Genomic DNA, 23219 nt, shown 5'->3' with positions numbered 1-23219 from the left:
TAGCAACACGCCAGGCGAAGGAAAGATATGCTGAGAAAAGGACAGAGGAGAAACATCTCTTCCGAAGATCTCTACCAAAGAATTAAACATCAAACCGATTGCTTTGGTACAGGCGCAACCTCTTACAGAGACAAAGAAGGAAATCTGATACAGATAGTGTTCTGAGGATATGGAAAGAACACTTGTCCTAGCAGCTGGTATCCGACGATGTTGGCGAAGAGGATACCTCATAACCTATCGCAGATGATGATATAGAATGCATACCTCTTAGTCAAAATGAGGTCCAAGTGCGCATAACGTGCCGGCTGAACTGTTTAAGACCGGAGGCGACACGCTGATAAGGCGTATGCATCAGATTATCTGCGCGGTATGGCTAGAAGAACGCATACCCGATGGTTGGAATCTCAGCGTACTATGTCCCGTACACAAGAAAGGAGACAAGACGGAATGTGCCAACTACAGAAGAATAAGTCTCCTCCTCATCGCATACAAGATTAAAGATTAAAACCTAAAGTCAATGAGGTAATTCTGTAAATCCACATTACCTGTATGCCGCATTCTTGGATTCATTAGCATCACGACTCTCTTGGTCGTACAATGGACATTTACCATGAAATGGGCAATGGTTTTCCACTGACAAAGTGAGCTTTTCAAGTATGCCGTGGCAATTTGTTGCGTTTGCTGCTTTTCAATGTTCAGTTTCCCTGCATTGTCAGATCATACTTTTCTCGACATACTCAAATGGGTGCGAACCTTTACCGCAACAAGGTAATGATCCGAATCTACATTTGCTCCTCGGATCGATCGTACATCTAACACGATGGATGAATGCCTTCCATCTGTCTCTACGTGATCATTCTTTGGTAGAGATCTTCGGAAGAGATGTTTCTCCACTTCTAACTACCATGTTTTCTGCCGCGGCGAAATCTATTAGCCTAAATCCATTGTCGCACGTTATATAGTGGAGGCAAAAATTTCCGATTGTTGGACCAAAAATTCCTTCCTTCCCTGTCTTCGCATTTAACTCTCCCTGAACGATTTTAATGTCATGTCGATCGTATTCTCTGTCTAGGCGCTCGTAGAAAATATCCTTGGTCTGCTTGTACTTGTCTTCTGTCGGGGAATGGATGCAAATAAGGCATGAGTCGCCAACATTATAAGAGTCCGTTTTTTTCTATTCTTGCGTTTCCCACAGTAATCCATCCCTCATTGTCTCAATGTAGACCACCAGGCCCACTCTGTCCTTTAGCTTTGATCCATCTGTGTAGTACGATCTTCCAGACGACAATACCAGTGTTCAGCCAATTCAAGACTGTGCCGCTGGCAGGAGTACCTCGCACTCGACCTCAAGTGCCGTCTCAGGTATTCCCATCGTTGGCTCGATTATACCGCGATGTTGTGTCTGGCTTCTTTCCTCTGTCCATTCTCCTAGTCTCATAGCCACAGCGGCGCCCCAAACTTAATCTGTATGGCTATGGGTCGGATATGTAGAATAGTCCCGGTGCCCTTGTGGGCGCGGTACTCATCGCTCCGACTATGTCAAGACAACATGTCCCGGTGCCCTAGTGGGCGTGGTACTCGCTCCGCCTATGTCAATATAACATGTTCTCTGAACCTGTTGTATTATCCTTTCTTTTCATTTTTCTCCATCGCAGTCCACCAAATTACTGAGGCGTAAGTAAGTATGCTCCTGTAGAACCAGAAGCCTATCCCCGGATTCAGGCCCCATTTCGAACATACCATAGCCTGTGAGTTCCTGAATGTGACATTCAGTTTGCTCAACGGTTACTCTCGTTATCAGAATTTGTATTAACAATAGAAGTATAGACTAAACTAATAATTGGTGAAAAATAAATCAACTTTGCATGGCCAAAAAGGAGATTTTAACATTTAAAAAATATCATAGAAATTAATGGAGCTCGTTCCGGTCCATATGATCGATCACCGCATGAACAAGATTGTTCATTTAAAGGCGCCAATAACTTGCCATGTCGTATGGAGCATCATAGGCACTCAGAATTTAAGCAAGAGCTATTGCCACCCATATAAAAGATTTTACAATCCGCAACCTGTGGATCCCAGCTTAGCCTCTCGTTATAAAGTTGAACACCACACAGATCGGAGCTCAAAGTACCAGCCCGTGTGGTGCTCACAGCTATGCACTTGGGATGTTTGTGTTGATTTTGAGTATTCCTGACAAATGATAAAAAAATGCGATAGTTTGACGCTTCATGTTTGCAATAAAAAACAAGTTGTTTCAAGGGGTGAAAGGGAAAATGAAACCTAGAACACACCAGAATATTTTTCTGAATTAAGTTTAATGGATTCAGTATCATTTGGCTCGCACATACGATTTTTATTTTGACTTTCTGTGCGAGTTTGAACATACATATTTTTGTTTTAAATTGAGACACACGTGTTTTCGTCTCTCAGGAAAATGGTCAACGATTTGAAAGAAGGTACCCCTCATAAAGGTTGTCAATTTGAATCATGGAATCGAGCAACGCGTTTAAGTTATTCAAAATCATTATTGGTCCTTAAAAATTACCCACCCTTTGTTGTCTCCTTTTAATGGAGGTATTATTTATTCGAATTTGATTATCTTTTTTTTAATTGATTGATCTTTTTTTACCGTGGCAGAATTTTCATTTATTTCTAAATTATATTAGATTTCATTTGCAGTTTTTACATTTTATCTTTTCGATTTTATGTTTTATTTTTGTAGGGTTTAATAACAACTAAAATTTAATGCTTCCTGGAGTTTACTTAGAGCGTGCGGCCAAAGCACTCAAATCAGCAATACACTTGTTAAGTGTTTCCTTCTCTTGTTGTGGGGTGATTGAAGCCATTACATTCTTTACAATCCAATCAACCATATGTTTTTGATTGAGGCGACGTTCAATGTGACGACATTCAACTTGGTAGTCCAAGCGACGTTTGACCTACGTAAAATAGAAAAAGATTCGTTTTGATTTTTTAAAAAATAAGTCCACTTTACATACTTCATTGTAGACGTTCATAGCGCGCTCACGGAATGCAGCTTCCAATTGGAGGGCAACATTCTCCTTCTTGGCATCCATAAGCATAAGAGAACCCTCGGCACGCCATTGTTCTTTCTTTTCTGCTTCAATGGATTCTTGAAGGGCCTTCAACTCGTCCTCACGACCCTGCTTCCATTCGGCTTCGATTCTATCGATTTCGCCATCAGCCCATTTAGCAGCAGCTGGGCCCAATTTCTTAACGGCAATAACAGCCATAATAGCTAAAGAAAGACCGCTGTAGTATTCATGTTCCATGACGTAGATTTCCTTGGAGCACAAATATGTGATCAAACCTACACCGAAAGTGTAGGGACCAGTCACACCGGTCTTGTTGTAGAAAAATTGAAACCATTCTTCTGGAATGAAACCCAAACGAACTTTGCCGGGGTGTTCAGGACGAACGGGACGATCAGCACCAGCAGCGGTAGCAGCAGCTCTGGCGGCCAAAGCGCCCATAGGACGTTGAACTAGAAAAAAAATCATTAACGCTACTTTTGATTGCAATGTCTTACATTTAAAATATTCAATTTATGCAATTCCCACAATCGTTCCTAAATTTGACAGGTATTAAATACCCTAAGTGATTACATAAACTGAGACTTATTTGCAAAGACGCTGGCTGGCGATAACTATTGACATACGATTGTTAGGTTAAGAACACATCACATTAATTATCCACGGATTTTATTCCATGAATTATCACTTATATCCAATACATTACCAGAAAGAATTGCAGCCCTCGAAAGCATTTTTATAGATTTTTGATTTTCTTTTCTTTTGGTCCAGAAGAAAATTGACGTCTGGCTCTCCGTCCGCGATTTGCTCAACAAAAAATGAATTAGATCACAATAGAGTTCCTTACAATTCACAATAAAATGACAGGAGAAGCTTTTTGCGAAGGGGCATGTTTTTGAAACATATATTTATAGTTTTTAAATATTTTGTAGATGTCGATGCTGTTTACAGTCAGTGGTCACAACTAAGGCGTATTTATAAGGTGGCCGCATGGGCGAATTACTACAATATAGCATATTTTTTGGGGACTTGATATGTCGAAATTTTTAAACATGGCAAAGAAAATTCAATTCGCTGTGACATTTAAAATTTTTGGCAAATTCCTTCCACCACTCAGTGCAAGAAAAAAGAAGTTTATTAATTTTTGAAAAATTAAAAAATGTTCAAAATTCCCAATAGCTCCAGAGATTTTACCCACAAAACCACCAAGATGGTTTAAATAGTTTTCAATATGTTATTATAACGGTAAAATAGCTACAAAGTGAACGCCTTTAATTTTCCACGGTAGACCAGGACCACACATCATAAGTGTGAAATGCTCAGCTCTGGTGGACATGAGGATTCTTCCTGAATTGAGTTCATATGATGTTGATGGGCAGTATAGTTAGCGTACCACTAGCAAAGGGTTCGAATAGAAATATTGTGACTAGAGCTCTATCATCACAAGAACGGTTTTTGTACGCGTTTGTGAGGCTCTTGGATATTTGTGTTAAAGTTTGTTGGCTACGAGGACGACGTTTTTATCTTGGTGTGTGGCCGTTCAGAGTGCGTATAGTATGCTGCCAAGATTGGCCAATGACGCAAACCCTCGAAAGATAAAGTTGGTGCTATTCACCAATATGAGGTAATGTGGTGTGCAGGGAGCATCTCCTAGATTGGATAGAGCTACCTCTCTCACTACTGATAGGGATCCTGACAAGCAATCGTAATGTCAGGACTTTGACGTCGCGTTGGACACAGCGGACTTACGACGATCGAGTACCTACTGTGGCACTGCTTGAAAATACGGGAGTAGGTGCAGGATTATGGCTAAATAAACACCCCTTTTCTTGTCTAAATTATTATCAGGTACATAGTGAAAGGACTCATTCATTCATTTTTATTAATCAAACATCTCCCACCCGAGATTTAAAAATGTTCAAGTTTTCATAATACAAAAATTTAATATAATATTATTACTAACATAGATAACTAACAAATTTATTGAATGTAAAAAAATAGTTTTTTTAAAAAATTAGAAACATATTCTAACGCACAATCATCCGTTCAAACACCAAGAAAATGAAGCAAATGTGAGATATCATCAGTGATGAAAACGAATTCAATTCAGGTGCATATAAGAAATGTTGGATTAGCTTAGACTTAAAAGTTTGTTGACATACTGAGATGTTTTTAAGACTAGTCGGAAGAGTATTCCATAGCCTTGACAAGCGTATTACAAATGATCTTTCCAATACAACATGATTGAAACTTTTAATACGAATTTGAGAATTCCGAAAGTAAGTGTGTTCGCGGTACTAAGGAAATTGAAGAAAAAGCAGAGGCATCTAATATTGAGAAAGTGCTCAAAACAACATACAAGTAATTGTTTCGCAAAATATTCGTAGTCTCGTCTACAACGACGACCGCTATGGAAACACTTTTGAAGCCTAAGCAGATTAGTCCTATTGGATCCGGAATATACCTCAGCACCATACAATATATGAGGCATCAGCAACGAATGAGCCAGCATATATTTTATTTGTGTGGTTAAATAAACATTTAAATTTTAGAGCTTTTTAAGTATGAAATTTAGTTTGGAGCAGATATGTGCAATGTGCAAGGAAAATACAATATCAGAATCAATTACAAAGCCCAAAGAGGTCATAGTATCAGTGACATTGTTTTGAACAATAATATTTTGAGGAGAGTATTTTTGACGTGAGCTATAGAATACCACGCATTTTGTTTGCTAAGTTATGTTAATTGTTAAGTTATTGAATGTAAATTTTTAAGTTATTGAACCGAGCCCATTGACAAACTCGTCCAATATCTTCATCAAGGTTCAGATGCCATTTTTGACAGATAGTGCACTTCGCGAGAAAAAATTGTACTCATCTGTTTATTATTATTATTGCGCGACTCGCAACATACACAAAATCAGAGTTGCAATCATCTCTGATTTTGACAGATAGTGCACTCAATATTTTGTTGTTGCGCAACTGCCACTACCTTTAGAGGAATATATTGGGTTGCCCAAAAAGTAATTGCGGATTTTTCATATAGTCGGCGTTGACAAATTTTTTCACAGCTTGTGACTCTGTAATTGCATTCTTTCTTCTGTCAGTTATCAGCTGTTACTTTTAGCTTGCTTTAGAAAAAAAGTTTAAAAAAAGTATATTTGATTAAAGTTCATTCTAAGTTTTATTAAAAATGCATTTACTTTCTTTTAAAAAATCCGCAATTACTTTTTGGGCAACCCAATATATTGCTTTTGTCCATTATTGTTAAATAACAACCTTTTAGAATACCGTTGCCAATGATAATAAACAATAATTTTAATTTTAATAATTTTTAATAATTGTTTTATGCCAAATAAGTCATTTAAATTTAGTGACGTCTGCTCACATTGTAGGTGGCTAAGTTTTGCCGCACGCAAGTTGGTTACCAAAACGCAAATGAATTTCTAATTACTGACATGGGAACTTGCTTAATGAAACGTCTAAATTCGCTGTGCTGTCAAAAATCTAAAACGGTTGAGATATCTTTTAAAACGACATAAGCAAAACGAGTGAACGTAGACATAGTATAAGGTTGAATTATTCTGTGCAGAAAACAAAATACCATTTATATAACTTAAGGCCTGTACTGTATTTGGCTTTCACGTTGAAACTCCATATAAAAAAAAAATAAACGAAAAAATTTGCGGAAATTTGTTCGTTTCGTCATAACATGTTTTTTCATCTAGGGAAAATGTACATTTCGGGACGCCCATTGAGAGCACAACCACAGTCGCTGTGCAATAAGTCATTTTCTTACGCAAAGTAAACGCGATCGTCACACTTCTAATTGTAATTGGGTGTTTGTTAGTGATGTTGCCCGCATGTATTTACTCTGGTTGGAAAAAATAAAGTGTTTGTGGATGCATTGTGGAAAGTATTTTTTTAATATAAGCCATCACACCTAATATGGTTGAAAAGTCTTCTAACCAAAGACGAAACGCGTCCCATAGTGGTTGGTGTGTGTTGCTATCGTTGGCTTTCCTTTTCCATTTGCATCTCCGATCATTGAGCTCGTCTCGAAAGAGAATCAAACAAATATAGGTAAATATACTCGAAAGAAAAATAAATATTTCTTTCACAACATGCAACTCAATCAATCTGTACGAAATGATAAGTTTTGTGAAAGAATGTGTTGCGCTTTTGGTCTTGAAATTACAACAACAATATTAGGATAAAAGTGGAAGATGCTGACAAAGGCTTTTGGAAAGTTGTGCTTGTTTAACTTATAACGGTGAAAATACCACAAAATCTAATTATTTTTACAAATAAATTCTGCATTTGTCTCTTTTTAAATTGTTTTGTGTTTCATTATATATTAATTACGAAGGGGTGGGTTTTGGTTGAAATTACAAAAACGTACATGTTTGTAAGCAGCTGATAAATTGTTTGATGCCATATTATTTTTTTTATATGTAAATGGCAACATTTTGACCAAAGAAACCCAAAAAAATCAACCTTGTCAAACCAGCCTTTATGAGTAAAAAAATCTAAATATAAATAGACACCCTTACAAAAAATTACTTCTAATGGCTGCCAGACTTTACTCTAGGAAAAATAATCGTAGAACTACGCGAAGATCGCGAAAACAAACAATTTGGCAACTTCTCGAGGTTATTGGGTTGTAATTATATGATGCAGTGACAATTGTTCTTTTATAATTAAAAAATGTTCAAAAGAATAGTGAAGAGATTCTCTAGAATAATTGGATACATGATCACTTAATTTAAAAGAACGTTTACATTGGCCACTAAATACGGACATATGGCCTTTTCGAGATTAAGGTGCCAAATCCTATGTTTTTGCACGTTTTACCATACAAAAATAAATCTTATTTTTAATACATTTACATTGGCCACTAAATCCGGATTTATGATCTTTTGGTCATTTTTTACTATATAAATAAACCCGATTTCATGGTTGAGTAATCAATAAAATTACCAAAATATGCAATTGTTTTCAAGAATGGTGTATGGATGTGTGTGATATGCACATTCATGTACGCTTGTGTATGTTACTTAAATCCCCAAAAAACACAGTGTAAACCGTAATAATTTGTTTTTGTATTTGGTTAAATCCACATTATAAAAATTTTAATGTATACGTGCTATATGCAGGAGTTATTTTTAAATTCCAAATAAACCCAATTTTATGGCTGAAAAATCGATAAAAGTACGGGGTTTTACAATGCTCTTTAAACCGCGTTTTACACTGTTCTTTAAATCCGGATTTGATGGCTCGATCATTTGTTTTCCCTTTATCAAATCAGTCGACGAGTGCACTAAATCCTGATTTAATGAGCAGTGTTAACAGGGTTTAAGAGGACAGGATTTTTTTTTTTTTTGATTTAGTAAAATCCAGATTTAAAAAATTTCAATGTATATTTCAAAAATATATCGTACTACTCGATCAAAGACAACGCGTAATGTTTTTAAATGGCCTAAATTAATGCCAGTGTAAACCTCCGTGCAATATATTGGGTTGCCCAAAAAGTAATTGCTGATTTTTTAAAAGAAAGTAAATGCATTTTTAATAAAACTTAGAATGAAATTTAATCAAATATACTTTTTTTACACTTTTTTTCTAAAGCAAGCTAAAAGTAACAGCTGATAACTGACAGAAGAAAGAATGCAATTACAGAGTCACAAGCTGTGAAAAAATTTGTCAACGCCGACTATATGAAAAATCCGCAATTACTTTTTGGGCAACTAATAATATGTGGAGCATTAAAAGTGTGACCGAGTTGATAGCAACAGGCAGAAAACAGTCTAAAAAAAGCAATGGTGAGGAACGGGTTGGAGATCGTTCCTCTAAATTTACTGTGTTCAGCAAAATCTTGGCTGGCAAAAGTGGTTACGTTCTGACCATGGCTCATTATTGTTTCGCGACTGGAAACCCACAAAGCATTCCCATAATACTGGCTACAAAAGCGATGCGATTGCTAGAAAAGCATACTGGAAGGCACTTCGAAATCATCAGTTTCGCAGAAAACGCATATCTTCCATTATACCCAAGTCCATTGGATGCTCATGCTAATTTTGTTTTCTTTTAAATAATAGAAAAACAGCTGATTGCTTCGTAATATTGCCACATATTCTCAATATTTTGCTTGATGTTGCCCCACTATAAATTTGTACGAAAAAAGCAAATTTGTTAACAGGAGGTTTATCTCCACGATAAATTGAAGTTCCGGTTAGCTAACAAGAACTTTGAATTGTTCTACGAGAAATCTGCCCTTGAAGTCAAGACCAATTTGCCCAGGTAGTGTACAGCAACAAGTAAAGTTTTTTCTCGCGGAGTACACTATTTGTCTACAAGACTTCATAACGTCCAATTGTGTGTGTGCTTTATAGATAAGAATCATAGTACACACAAGCAAAGAAAATTGCACGAACTCAGAGTTACACTAATCACTGATTTTGACAAATAGTGCACTCAAGATATATTCATTTACAAGTAGTGGCAGTTGCCCAACAACAAAATATTGAGTGCACTATCTGTCAAAATCAGTGATTAGTGTAAATCTGATTTGAGTATGTTACTCGTTGACAAATAGTGCACTTCGCGAGAAAAAATTGTATTCAACTGTTTACGGTGCACTGCCTTGTAATTATCTCATGAGAGCACTCGATTTTTTGTTGTTGGCCAACTGCTCCTGCCTATTAAATTTGTCTTGCTTAATGCTATGTTTAGATTGACTCGTTTTGCTTATGTTGTTTTGGAAAACATCTCAACCATTCACATTAGTTGAGATATTTTGCAAGTTTAATTTTTTAACACTCCAATATTAATTTCATGATGCATTATTGTTAAAATTTATTTCCTCTTACTTCTCCTACAAAACGTTGTTTATTTTATATTTTTTAGGAAGAATTTGATATTATTCAGGGCTGTGTTTCTCAAGCACAATTTAGACATTTATTTGGGTTCATATGCTTTGAATAACTCGTTTTTGTAGTAAACGAGTCGTTTAGCCCTTATAAATTGTAAAGGAAAAACGACTCGTTTTCAGACCATTAGGGTTGGTACTATATTATGTTTTCGAGGTGAAACCCCATATAAAAAAATGAGCGGAAAATATTGATGAAAAGTGTTCGTTTCGCTATGAATTGTTTTTTTCATCTATTTGCATTGCACCATGCCCAAAAAGAGCACAACCACTGTCGCTACGTAACTGTCTTACGTAAAATAAACGCGATCGCCAAACTTCTAACTGTAACTAAGTGTTTGTTAGTGATATTACTCACATATACTTACTCGGGGTGGGAAGAATATATTATTTGTGGATGCATAAATAAGAAACTATTTGTATATAAATATTAAAAATATAAATAAATATACTTCTAAAATAAATAAAAAAATAAATGTTTCTTTCATAACAAGCTATTGCACTAAATCGGAAATAACGATCGAAGTAATAACGATTGTGAAAAAAAGTGTTGTGCTTTTGGTTTTGGTATTATAACAACATTATTTTTATCCAAGCGGAAGATGCTGGCAAAGGTTTTTGAAAAGTTGTGCTTACTTAACTTATACCAACGAAAATACTACAAAATCCAATTATTTTTATAAATAATTTCTGAATTCGTTTTTTAAATAGTTTTGTGTTTCATTATTTATTAATTTCGAAGGGTTTGGTTTTGGTTGAAATTGCAATAACATATATGCATTTCGGTACAATCCACACACGGCAAGCCGCTGATAAATTGGTTGGTGCCATATTAATTTAAAGATGCAAAGGGCAACATTTTGGTCAAGGAAACCCAAAAAAATTAAGTGTGGTAACCGTGTCAAACCACCGAAAGAAACAGCTTTGGTCTGAACTATGGCGAAACAATTAAACGTGGTCTCATTGTACAACAACCACAAAGCATATTGTGGAATTCGCCATCTTGATCGACGTTTTGCCAACACAGGTAAAGAAATTTGTGTGCTTGTGTGTATACGTGTGCATGCATGAACAGAGAATATGCGAAAAAGAAGGTAACAACAAAGAGAATCGAATCAAAAATCTGACATCTTAATACTGTCAAACCTGGCCGGCTGTTAACATCTGTCTGAACATTGTACAAAGTTGTACTGTAATGATATCGATAGTAACCGATAAATCATGATTTGCCCTGTATCAAGGCGTATTTAATAAGGTGGCCGCATCGGCGGATTGCTACAACAATGCATCTTTTTTGGGAACTTAATATGTCAAAATTTTTAAACAGGGCGAAGAAAATTCAATTCGCCACATTTTAAATTTTCGTCAAATTTGTTTCAACCAATCAGAGCAAGAAGAAAGAGGTTTATTAATTTGTGGGTGTCAAGAAAACACATTTAAAAATGTTCAAAATACCAATTAGCTCCAGAGGCCTGGCTGGAACATGGTCCACTGGTTGCGGATAGTGGAATGCTCCATACAGAGTTGCCTCAACGGCACTCGCAGACAATCCGCGTTATCGAGGGGAGAGTCTCAGTGAGAGACCGGACGGCACCGACTCTTGCATAAATACTGACTGCCTATGATGCTCGATATGACAAGGCGGCTTATTGGCGCCTTTAAATAAGCAAAGGTCAACCTGTTCCCGTGGCGATCCGTCCATTGGACCTACAGGAGCCTGACAAGGATCATCATCTCGCCATTCTTGACTACTATAGCTTTAAATTGCATATTGGAGGGAGCTTCTCCAGACCTCCTGGCCGTTTTGTAATGCATGTTGGCTCCTAATCTTTTTCATTTTAATGTCTGGCATTTTACTTCTGCGCTTTTTGAATCTTTTGGGGGCGACACAATAGACCTAAGTTCCTTAAGTGAAACTTATAGTGAATGAGGTTGCTAGACGCCTGTCATTATATGCCCTAAATTTAAAAACCATAACAGCAGCAAACGCAATTTATAAATTATTTATTTTGAAGTTTATATTTTTGTGCGGCGAATTCAAAAATGAATGGACATATCAAATTCTCTCAGCTGGGTTGATTCGGCAAACGCTTTTTGTATTCTCATGGCCAAATAACTCTTCAGCGGAGTAATTGGATATAAACAATATATTTATTGGGTTGCCCAAAAGGTAATTGCGGATTTTTTAAAAGATAGTAAATGCATTTTTAATAAGACTTAGAGTGAACTTTAATAAAATATCCTTTTTACACTTTTTTTAAAGCAAGCTAAAAGTAACAGCTGATAACTGACAGAAGAAAGAATTCAATTACAGAGTCACAAGCTGTGAACAAATTTGTCAACGCCGACTATATGAAAAATCCGCAATTACTTTTTGGTCAACCTAATATATATAGAAACGACTTTACGCATGTTTTACTTATCGATATTTATTGCAATAGCTTAACAGTATTTTAATCGATTAATCTAAATAAACAAAGTAAAGTAATCGGTTACTTTTGAAATAAATTCGTATTTATACGTGTCGAATCGTTTTACGTGTCATTTTATTTACGAAGAAACGAAGGAAAGAAGGTATATTGTTTTTTTGGAAAAGTGGAAAAGCGGAGTGTAGTTTCTGTTGACTATTTTAACAAAGTTCCGAGTAAATTGGTACTCTCGAAACATTTTATTTTATTAACGAAAAAATTAAATACGTTTTCAAGAATTAATAATACTATTCTTCAAATTTTAGGTTTACTACTCTCAAGCAACAACGAGAAGCAAAGATGGCCCCACCACAAAGAATGCGAGTCGCCAACGAAAAAGCCAGCAAGTATATAACTATGCGTGGCAACGTACCAAAGTCATCGGTAAGATTCCACGTAAATTATTATGTTTTTTGATAAATGTTCCAATAGTCATGTAGTTCTTACCCAGAAATAGCTGTACAATTATCCATTAGCTAAAACTAGTTCTTTGTTTCAATTGCATACAAATCGATGCAACTTCTTTTACTTCGCACAAAAGCGCACAGGTGAACAAAAGTGCCACGCTTATCTATCAGCCATAACACTTGAGCATATTCACATTGGCATTGGTTTTGTAGCAGATTTTGTTTAAAATTGTTTTCCATCGTTGACACACGAATCGGTATAGGCCGGTACAAATTGTTGTTTCACAATGAAAAAAAAAATGTTTCTTCACCATTCCTTTTTAAGATAATCAATTTTTAGGCAAAAACATGCCTTTTTTTAATGGACAATTCCCTCGTCATTTATAATGAAATTTTAATAATATTTGGAGTGTTAACTTTGATTTTCACTGCGAAGCTCAATTTAAGTCATGTACAATGATCGTGATCACAGTTGAAAACTAGAAAAATCTCAATGAAACAATAATTTTATTGAAAAAAGTTATAAGGGAATATCCTTCTTAATGAAATCACAAAGTTTTTTTATTCAAAATCTGTTATCTACAAGCGGCAAGTGAAAACAATACCAGCCTTTAGTATTAAACTTATAAAAGGACGTCGAAACATTTCTAAGTATCGATACACATGTTGAAGATTCATTTTAAAATTCAGGTACAATCTTTTGTCGCCGTTGACAGATGAAATGTGACTATTATAAATAGTGGAAAACTTACAATCTATAAGCACAAACTCCTTATTATAAACTAAAACTCCTTATTATAAGTGTGATTGGTAGTTAAATTCAGCATCATGACTTTTTCTTTTCCCCGGATCAGTTCTAATCATAAAAAATGATGTGGATTGCAACTCCACATGCAACAATATTGCTACCACCACACCATTATCTACCTTTTACATTTAATTGTATAAAAACAAACAATCTTCATTTCAGAAATAAAAATTATTTATGCTTTAAGCAATAGTCTTAAATAATTAATAATATTTGGAGAGTAACCGGTCATTATGCCCAAATTTGGTTTTCTTTTCTCACAAAAGTCGCTTGCATTTGTATGGGGTGATAACCACACCTGAAAAATATTTTTGTAGCGTTCAACAACGCGGTATGCGGGGATGCCAAGCTATTGGTGGCCTCCATTCTTTCCAATGTGAGTGCGTATTATTGTTGTGTCAATATGTTAATGAAATAGCAAATTTCGATTTTGCGTCGTAAATTTATTGAATGATATTTTCAATACATATGTTTGCAATTTTTTTGATGGATAATCTACATTTTTTGTCTGCATAATAGAAATACGTCCACACTTATAATACATGTATTGCACGAATTGTATGGGGAGTAATTTTGTTCAGATCACAGATACTATGCCAAGAGCTATATTTCCCATTAGAGATGTATTAGACATTTTTTTATTCATTTAAGAAAATGAAAATCGAATATATTTTTATGTAAAACATTATTGCTAGTAAATAGTTTAATTGCAGAACTTTTTATGCATTTTATGCATAACTATTTGTGTAATTAAGCATATCACATATCACAAGTCTAAAAAAATAGTTCCATGATTAAGTATTCTTAAAGCAATAGAACTTGTTGAAGCGAACAAATCGCCAGATGACTCCGTTTGAAAAAACTAACCAATTACATCAAAAGCAAAGTGAGACATTCGGCACAGGAAAAATTTAGAAACCATGCGGTAATGGCGCAATATTGCCGAAACTGTTGTAGCCATTCCTCAGCAATACTGAGCCTATACCAAGCTTATTTTACGCAGTTGAACAATGAAAAACGTGTCCACTTGGAATGAATTAATATAATAATATAATATCAAAGATATATCAAATAAAAACATTAAAAGGATATCAAGACTGCTCACATACCTATCTAGCCATTCCAGCAAAAACTATGCAAGCATAATATTAATATATCCTCCACCATAGGGTGGAGTTATACTAATTTCGTAATTCCGTTTGTAACACTTCGAAATATTTGTCTAAGATCCCATAAAACATATATTTTTTTGATTGTCATGACATTTAAAGTCGATCTAGCCATGTCGTCCCTCGAAAGCACGCTAACTTTCGAAAATGTAAAGCTAGCCGCATAAAATTTTGCACAAGTACCTTCTATTGATGTAGATCGGTTCGGATTGCAAATAGGCCAAATCGATCCGTGTTTGGTTTTAGCTCATATATCCAGATTATATTTCTTGAGCCTTTAGAGAGCGCAATTCTTAACTGATTTGGCTGAAAATTTGCCCCATGACTTTTAAGGATCAGATGGGCGTTCGTCGCCCACCCCCTTAACTCGGACTGCATCGCCCCCAAAAGGCTTCGGGTTAACAAGGTTAATTGACGGCAGTCATCTGGTCTACACTGTCAAATCGTATGCCCCTTCATTCCTCATTACTCCGCTGTGGTCCTATCCTCAGAGGAGGCGTTAATCTCCTTACACTTCAAGACTGTTAGTGATGTTACTGACTTGGTTGTTATTGCCCTGATGGCCAGTTTACTGTCTGTAAAGATGTTCACACTCGACGCCCGTTAACACTGTCTCCCAGATGGCAAGTTAGGCTGTCTCCCAGATGGCAATACCAGAGTTCCGTCAATCCAAGACTGTGCCTCTGGCAGCAGTGTATCGCGCTCGACCTTAAGTGTCATCTCAGATATCCGATCGGAGACCTCTTCTCCGAGCATTCTCCCATCGCCTTAAGTCTTATAGCCGCAGTGGCTGCCTCACACTTAATCTGTATGAGTATGGTTGGATATCTATTACGGTTTCCAGTGCCCTTGTGGGCGCGGTCTTCATTACTACGCCTTTGCGTAGACAATTTTCTCTGAACCTGTTACCCTTACCTTGCACTTTTTCTCCATCACAGTCCACCAAACTGCTGAGGCGTAAGAAAGTATTGGTCTAACCACACTTCTGTAAATCCAGTGGACTATCCTCGGATGTTGGCCCCTTTTCGAGTCTACGGTCCGTCTACATAGTGCCCAACATCTGTGTCTTCTCAGTACGCTCCTGAATGTTACACTTCCAATTCAGTTTTCTGTCCAAGATCACTTCTGAGTATTCGACCTTGCCAGATATCGAAATCGTTCTATTGAGGAAGGGTGGTGCATCAAATTGGCCCACCTTTGTCGTCCTCGTGAACAGGCAGATTTCAGTCTTCTCTGGGTTAACATTGAGACCCTTAGGTCTAGCCCAGTCGTATGTCATCTGTAAGACTAGGTGGACCATTATGCATAGCTGATTAGCTTAGAAGTATTACAACATCGTGCTGTGTAGCAGACAGATTCAAATCCCTCCTTAGTCAGCATCCGTAATAGGGTAGTTTTGGTGGTCACCCATTGGTCACTTTCTCCCTTATATTTATGTCATGAGACCCACAATTTATCCACCTGTTCCTTAGCATATGGTTTATCCAGTCTCTGAAGACCCGGTCCTCCAGTTACTGGTCTATGGAAGCTAAGGAAGATTCTGTCCTCGAGACCTATTACGGTGCGTTATATACAGAAGGCCGAGAATGTTCAAATTGGAACTATGGACAACCCGGAACAAAGTTTCTGGACTGAACCATATCAATTACTAATTATTCTGTGTTAACACTGATACTCGACCGAGGACCTTCGTTATTTGTCTTAGAAATTTATATTATGTATTTTCCCCAGAGGTGTCAAAGTTTGATGCAACAGTGATGAGACAGGGAGATGGTGGAGCATACCTGGATACCTAGATTGTCCAAGCATAGAAGCTTTGACGACAATGTCAACGGGATTATGACTGCTCTGGTGGGGTCCTTTGAAGATAGTTGTTCTCTTCGGGAAAGAAAATCAGTTTAAGAAAAACCCTGGATGACCGGGGAGATTCGCAATATTGTGGATGCCATGATAAAAAGTAGGACATTCAGCGAACTGCTCAAATACAAACAGCATGCCTATGTCAAGGGAAGATCGGTGGAGACTGCCTCCACGAGGTTGTGCATAAAATAGAAGAATCTTTCGATGCCAAGAAGTACACAATGGCGGTTTGCATTGACATCGAGGGAGCGTTTAGCAATGTGCGGAACGATCCAAAACAGCTATGCAGAAGGGCCGAAAAGGTCTTGCGTACGGCATATGACTGGGCTAGACACAGAGGTCTGTTAACCCGGAGAAGACTGAAATATGCCTGTTCACGAGGAAGACGAAGGTGGGCCAATTTGACGCACCACGTTTCCTCAACAAAACGATGTCAATATCTGACAAGGTCAAATACTAAGGAGTGATCTTGGACAGGAAACTGAATTGGAAGTGGCACATTCAGGAGCGTACTGAAAAGGCTCGTAGATGTTGGGCACTATGTAGACGGACCGTAGGCTCGGAATGGGGCCGGCATCCGAGGATAGTCCAATGGCTCTACAGGAGCGTGATTAGACCAGTACTTACTACCCCTCAGTAGTTTAGTGGACTGCTGTGGAGAAAAAGTGCAACATAAGGACCATACAACAGGTTCAGAATACATGTTGTCTTGGCATAGGTGAGGCGATGAGGACCACGCCCACTAGGGTACTGAAGACTATTGCGTGCTATTGTCTTTAGATTTGGAAAAGGCATTTGACAGAGTGGATTTTGGCCTTCTTCTTAGTAAATATAAGTTTTCGACCATAACAATGTACATTGTTATGCTCGTATCTTACAGGTAGGAGCCAGTTTGTTTGTGTTGATGGTAAATGTAGCAGTGTTCTTTCTGTAAGAAGCGGTGTTCCTCAGGGTTCAGTATTAGGTCCACTTCTTTTTGTGTTATTTGTCAATGATGTTTTTTCTCGTCTGGATTGTTGGTGCACTCCATTTGCATATGCTGATGACATCCAATTGCTTTTTAAGGGTGATAACCGATTTTTGAATGTTTTTCAGACGAAAATTAATTTTGCGATGGAGTCGTTACGTGAGTGGATGGCGGAGAATAGGTTCAGTGTTAACGCTTCTAAAACTAAAGCCCTTTTTTTATCTTCGGGCTGTCACAATCATGTTAGTGTTAGATATAATAATGTAGATATTGAATTTGTGCAAAGCATTGATTGTCTTGGTGTTCAGCTGGATGACAGGCTTCGGTTTGATCGGCACGTTAGTTCCGTGGTGTCTAAGGTTAACTTTTCTTTAAGAAGCCTGTATACCACGAGTTTATATTTACCGCTCTTTGTGAGGGAGCGTTTGGCGCATGCATTAGTTTTGCCGGCCATTTTATATTGTCTGGAGGTGTACTCCAGTGCGTCGCAAGGGAGCATGCATCGTATTCAGGTCGCTTTTAACAATATGATTCGTTTTGTTTACGGTGTAGGTCGTCGTGTTCATATAACTCCCTATGTGTGTCGTTTTCTCGGTTGTGATTTCCCGTCGTATGTTAATTATCGTTTGCTTTTGTTTCTCTTTAAGTTATTGAAATGTCGGTCTCCAATTTTTCTTGTTAATGAATTTAATTTTTGTCATTCTACCAGAACTAATCAGTTGGTTCTTCCGAGGGTAGATAATTTTTTGAGTAGTACTTTTTTTTGTAAGGGTTGCACGTTTGTACAACTCCTTGCCTACGGATTTAAAGAATTTCAGTTTGTCAACAAGATCTTTATCAAATCGTCTTCGTCTACACTTTCAGCGCTTTTAATTTTTGTGTCAAATTGCCAACAACTTTAACGGAATGTTTTTATCGTGCGTATTATTGGTAATTTATTTATTTTTTTGATTTTAGTATTACTTATTTTTTTCCATTTTGTTTAAATCTTTTTTTTTTTGTTTAGTGATATTTTTTAATTATTTTTTTTTTCAAGCTCTTTTATTTATAATTCTTGATAATTTGTTTTCAAAGCCAAAAGTATTATTGTGATTTTTTTTTTGTATATTTTGGTTTAAGTATTACTATTTTTATTATGCTTTAATCATTTTTTTTAATTTATTACGTTGATCTTTTTTGAGTAGGATTTTTTTTAATCAGTTGCTGCTTATAATTTTTAGTAATTTGTTTTTTATTTGTTATTTAGTTTTATCTAGATTCAGAAAGTGTTAAATAGGTTAAATATTTTTTTCCATTTTCTAAGTTTTTGAGTTTTTTATTTTTAATTGAGTAGTTTTTTAACTTATGTTAGAAAAAGTACGTCTTATGCATAGTGTGATTATTTATAGGCCTGATGGCTTCGCATTGCATGAAATGAAATAAATAAATAAATTAATATCTGACCCATTGACATACAGTGTGAGGCAGCCTCTGTGGCTATGCCACTTAAGGCAACGGGAGAATGGATTGAGGATGGGAGCAGCTCATACCATTGCTGTATAATTGAGACAACGATAGGAATCCTGGAAGGAAGAGGTTTATGATCCGATACCTGAGACGAGGTCGAGTGCCAGGTACTACTGCCAGCGACGCAGCCTTGCATTGACGGAGCCCTAGTATTGCCATCTGGAAAATCTTGTTACACTGATGGGTCAAAGCTAGAGGACAGAGTGGACATGAGGGTCTATATTGAGAACCCAAGGACTGAAATCTGGTTTACACTGCCTGACAGTCTTGCAGTGTAAGAAGGGGATTAACGCCTTCTCTGCATCCACATCGTTGGGTACCGCGCCGTTGTTGTTGTTGTTGTTGTTGTTGTTGTAGCAGTTTATTGTGTACTATCTTTCGTCTGCTTGATTCTGTTGAGTGTCAAACCCAGGAACTCCGCGACTAAGATGGGGTGCGTCCACAGGGATCTGGGTCTGAGTCGAGTGGGTCTGGCCGGGCAGTTAAACAGGTGACGTGTATCGTGCGGTCCCTGGTTACAGTCGGGACATACATCTTGCACATCGGCATCAATCCAAGCTCTGTGGGAATTGAGGCGGCTGCATCTGCCGGAACGTAATTGAGCCAGAATCACTCTGGTTTGCCGGGGGAGGTCGATTTCTTCGGGTGCAATGGGTGGCGGTCGTTCTCCAAGGACTACATTCACCCGGTAGCCAGTTAACGCGTCTGCTACCGTGTCTGCATGAATGTTGTTCAGACCCGCTTGATATGCCGCTTGATCTAGAGGTTCTCTCTTGTAGCGCTGAACCTCACGCTCTAGATCTTGTAGATCTACCTTAAGGCTTCTGGGCGGTGGGTATCTATCCACAAGATGATGATTTGGATGATTTCTGCGATAACAGCCCAAAAGGTATTGCTTAGACAGCATGTAGTTATGTCTTCGCACTGGTTGGATCTTTGTCTCCTGATGGAGGTGGTCCACATGAGAACTAAGGAGGCAGCCCGTCACAGTTCGGAGGGCGGCATTCTGACAGATCTGAATATTATTCCACTGCGTGTCACAAAGCTGACGTGACCACACTGGCGCTGCATAACTTACCACAGACCGGCCAATTGCTTTGTACGTGGTCAACAAGGTTTCTTTGTCTGCACCCCAAGTGCTGCCAGCGAGTGACTTGAGGACCTTGTTTCTACTTTTGACTTTATTGCAGATTGCTGTGGCATGTGGGGAGAAAGTGTAGGAGCTGTCAAATGTGACGCCAAGTATTTTGGGACACTTGACGGTCGAAATCAATTCTCCATCGACCATCACAGTCAGCTCAGAATTCACCTCACGCGTATTTGTAGTGAACAGTGTGGCTGAAGATTTGGTGGCGGATATCTTCAGATTTCTTGCAGCGAAATATGAGGCAAGCTCGTTGAGGTAGACGTTCAACCTATCGCAGATGTCATCAATGGGTGGGGGGCCTGATGCCATGATCGTACAATCGCGCAGGTAACGCTGTTGAACGGCGAAACAGTCGGTAGGATGGCGAAATCCTATGGTGTGATCCGGATCGTGGTAGGAAGAGGCTAGTAAAGCGGCCACTATAGCTTTTGGTATCATAACGGGATAAAATCAGTGCGACAAGTGATAGCATGTGGGGAACATGATGAGACTTTGGAGCATTTCCTATGTTATTGCCAGACTTTCGCGCCTAAAAGACAACTGTACATAGGTGGGGGAAACAATACCTGACATGAATCAACTTAGGGGAGTGGTATGGAAAACAATTAAGGACTTTGTAAGTAGCACGGAATTCCTAACTTACAATTTTCTTTTTCGAGGTTCCTTTTTATTTTTTAGAGCGAACAACAAGCCGATTACTGGCTTAGGTGTATGTCCATAGTGGCATGGGCGGATTAATATCCGCACCCTCTTTTCAAACTAACCTAATACTTACAAATACTAGGCATTATATCCTTCTTGAAACTAAGAAATTTTGCATTTATTTAATTATATTCCGAAAGTGTATATGAATAAAGGATGCTATCATAAAATTTGATAAATACATTTAGCATGTACATTTTTTTTACCATTAATGATTCATATGATTTATTGTTTTTTTATTTTTATTCTCTATTACAGAAGACAAAAGAAAATCAGTATCCTGTTGGACCCTGGCTTTTGGCACTGTTCATTTTTGTTGTGTGTGGTTCGGCAATTTTCCAAATTATTCAATCAATTCGTGCTGCGTAAACAAGAACACAATTGGAAGCATTTAACTTTGGATTAATTGACAAAATATCATAAATCCATTATGAAATATCCCCAAAACAACAATATCACAGACATCTACGCTAAAGGAAAACAAATATCTTAACAAAATCTTCTACCAAATGTTTTCGAAAGAATTTTGGGCAATAAAAAGTACGCGTAAGCAAGCTATTTATGTAATTTAGTAGGCGGATTACTTTACTTTAATTTCTTCTGAAAAAACCCTATAAAAAACGTTGCATCAAATATTTAATGTTTTTATATATTGGATAGCTTAACGTGTTGCATTGTATTGTTTCCGCGTTAAAAACATTCCTTTTTTGGAAATAAAATTGTGTAATCATTTGCTCTGCGTTCGTTTAATTTAATGTTCGAGTGGAATTCATATAACCCGTTATTGTCTTTGCCGTTTCCGCGTTGAACTAATTTCCGTTTCCGTTCATTTAAACTAAGTAATAGGTAATCTTAGTACAATGTAAATTCAAGATTTATTATACTTTTTTGTATAAAGATATGAATACACATGCATATATAATGTAACTTTATACTATAAATATGTATATTAATTTTTTACTCAATAAATAATTGAAAATAAAACGTATTTTATAATTTATTGCGAGCAACTTAAGAGTTCAAAGGATAGGGGGTATATTCATTTAGTTATTCCGTTTGCAACACATCGAAATATCAATTTCCGACCCTACAAAGTATATATATTTCGGATCGTCGTAAAATTCTAAGACGATTTAACGATGTCCGTGTGTCCGCCCGTCCGTCGGTTGTAATCAATCTACAGCCTTCAAAATTTGAGATATTGAGCTGAAATTTGGCACAGATACGTCTTTATGATGCGAGCTGGTTAAGTTCTTGAACGGGCCAAATCGGACCATATTTGGATATAGCTGCTATATGGACCGATCTGCCGATAAAGAGTCTAATGCCCATAAATGCTTTATTTTTTATCCGATTTCGCTGAAATTTGAAACAGTGAGTAGCTTAAGGCTTCCCGACATCTGACCTAAATATGGTTCAGATAGGACTATATACAGATATAGCTACCATATATACCGATCTGCCGACAAAGGGTCTGAAGCCCTTAAAGAATTATTTATTACCCAATTTCGCTGAAATTTGAAACAGTGGGTAGTTTTAGGTCTCCCGACATGCGTCCCAAATATGGTTCGGATCGGACTATATTTAGATATAGCTCCATATAGATCGATCTCCTGATAAAGAGTATGAAGCCCTTAAAAGCTTTATTTTTTATCCGATTTCGCTGAAATTTGAATATGGTGGAGATCGGACTGTATTTAAATAAAGCTGTCATATAGACCGATATACCGATTAAGGGTCTGAAGCTCATAAAAGCTTTATTTATTGTCCGATTTTGTTGAAATTGAAATACAAAATTCAACAGTGACTTACATTTATTAGATCTCTCAATGCCCGTGCCGAATTTGGTTGCATAAGTTATCCAATTTTCACCGGAATGTGACAAAAGGTGGTTTACATATATACCCGAGTGGTGGGTATCCAAAGTTCGACCCGGCCGAACTTACGCCTTTTTACTTGTTTTATTTACTATTGGCAAGTTTTGGGTTATTCATTACAGCAACAGCGTGTAGTTGCAATGGACACGTAAATGTTAGTTGTGATAATATACATAGGTAATGGATTTGATATGACATGCGGAGTAGAAAGGATTCCAACCCAATTGTTGACATGCACTAAGTTTCGTTGATAAATGGCTTTGGGAACTTTAATTTGTAACATTAGAAAGTACAATATCGGACCGTTTGTTTCATGATTTATTCA

At 37.2% G+C, this 23219-nt stretch overlaps 2 protein-coding genes across 3 annotated transcripts; one reads left to right on the top strand and one right to left on the bottom strand.

The window, feature by feature from the left end:
* Window positions 1-2617: 2617 nt before the first annotated feature.
* On the bottom strand, window positions 2618-3885 carry LOC106088621 (ATP synthase subunit b, mitochondrial). Its single transcript, XM_013254217.2, has 3 exons — window positions 3763-3885; window positions 3003-3508; window positions 2618-2942 (listed from the first exon to the last, which is right to left on the bottom strand). The coding sequence occupies exons 1-3, from the start codon at window positions 3788-3790 to the stop codon at window positions 2763-2765; spliced, it is 714 nt and encodes a 237-aa protein (XP_013109671.1). The 5' UTR covers window positions 3791-3885; the 3' UTR covers window positions 2618-2762.
* An 8594-nt stretch (window positions 3886-12479) lies between these two features.
* Window positions 12480-22001, top strand: LOC106088637 (stress-associated endoplasmic reticulum protein 2). 2 transcript variants are annotated; one of them, XM_013254249.2, is made up of 3 exons: window positions 12480-12557; window positions 12718-12835; window positions 21276-22001. In XM_013254249.2, exons 2-3 carry the CDS (start codon window positions 12752-12754, stop codon window positions 21384-21386), a joined length of 195 nt encoding a protein of 64 aa, XP_013109703.1. In that variant the 5' UTR covers window positions 12480-12557; window positions 12718-12751; the 3' UTR covers window positions 21387-22001. The 2 variants fall into 2 exon arrangements, with proteins under 2 accessions (XP_013109703.1, XP_013109701.1); XM_013254247.2 differs by having other exon boundaries at window positions 12547-12635.
* Window positions 22002-23219: the final 1218 nt, after the last annotated feature.

This window comes from Stomoxys calcitrans, chromosome 1 (genome assembly GCF_963082655.1).
Source record: "Stomoxys calcitrans chromosome 1, idStoCalc2.1, whole genome shotgun sequence".
Taxonomy (NCBI): domain Eukaryota; kingdom Metazoa; phylum Arthropoda; class Insecta; order Diptera; family Muscidae; genus Stomoxys; species Stomoxys calcitrans.
Note: the sequence above shows the minus strand (reverse complement) of the source record. Positions and strands in the feature narration are given on the sequence as shown.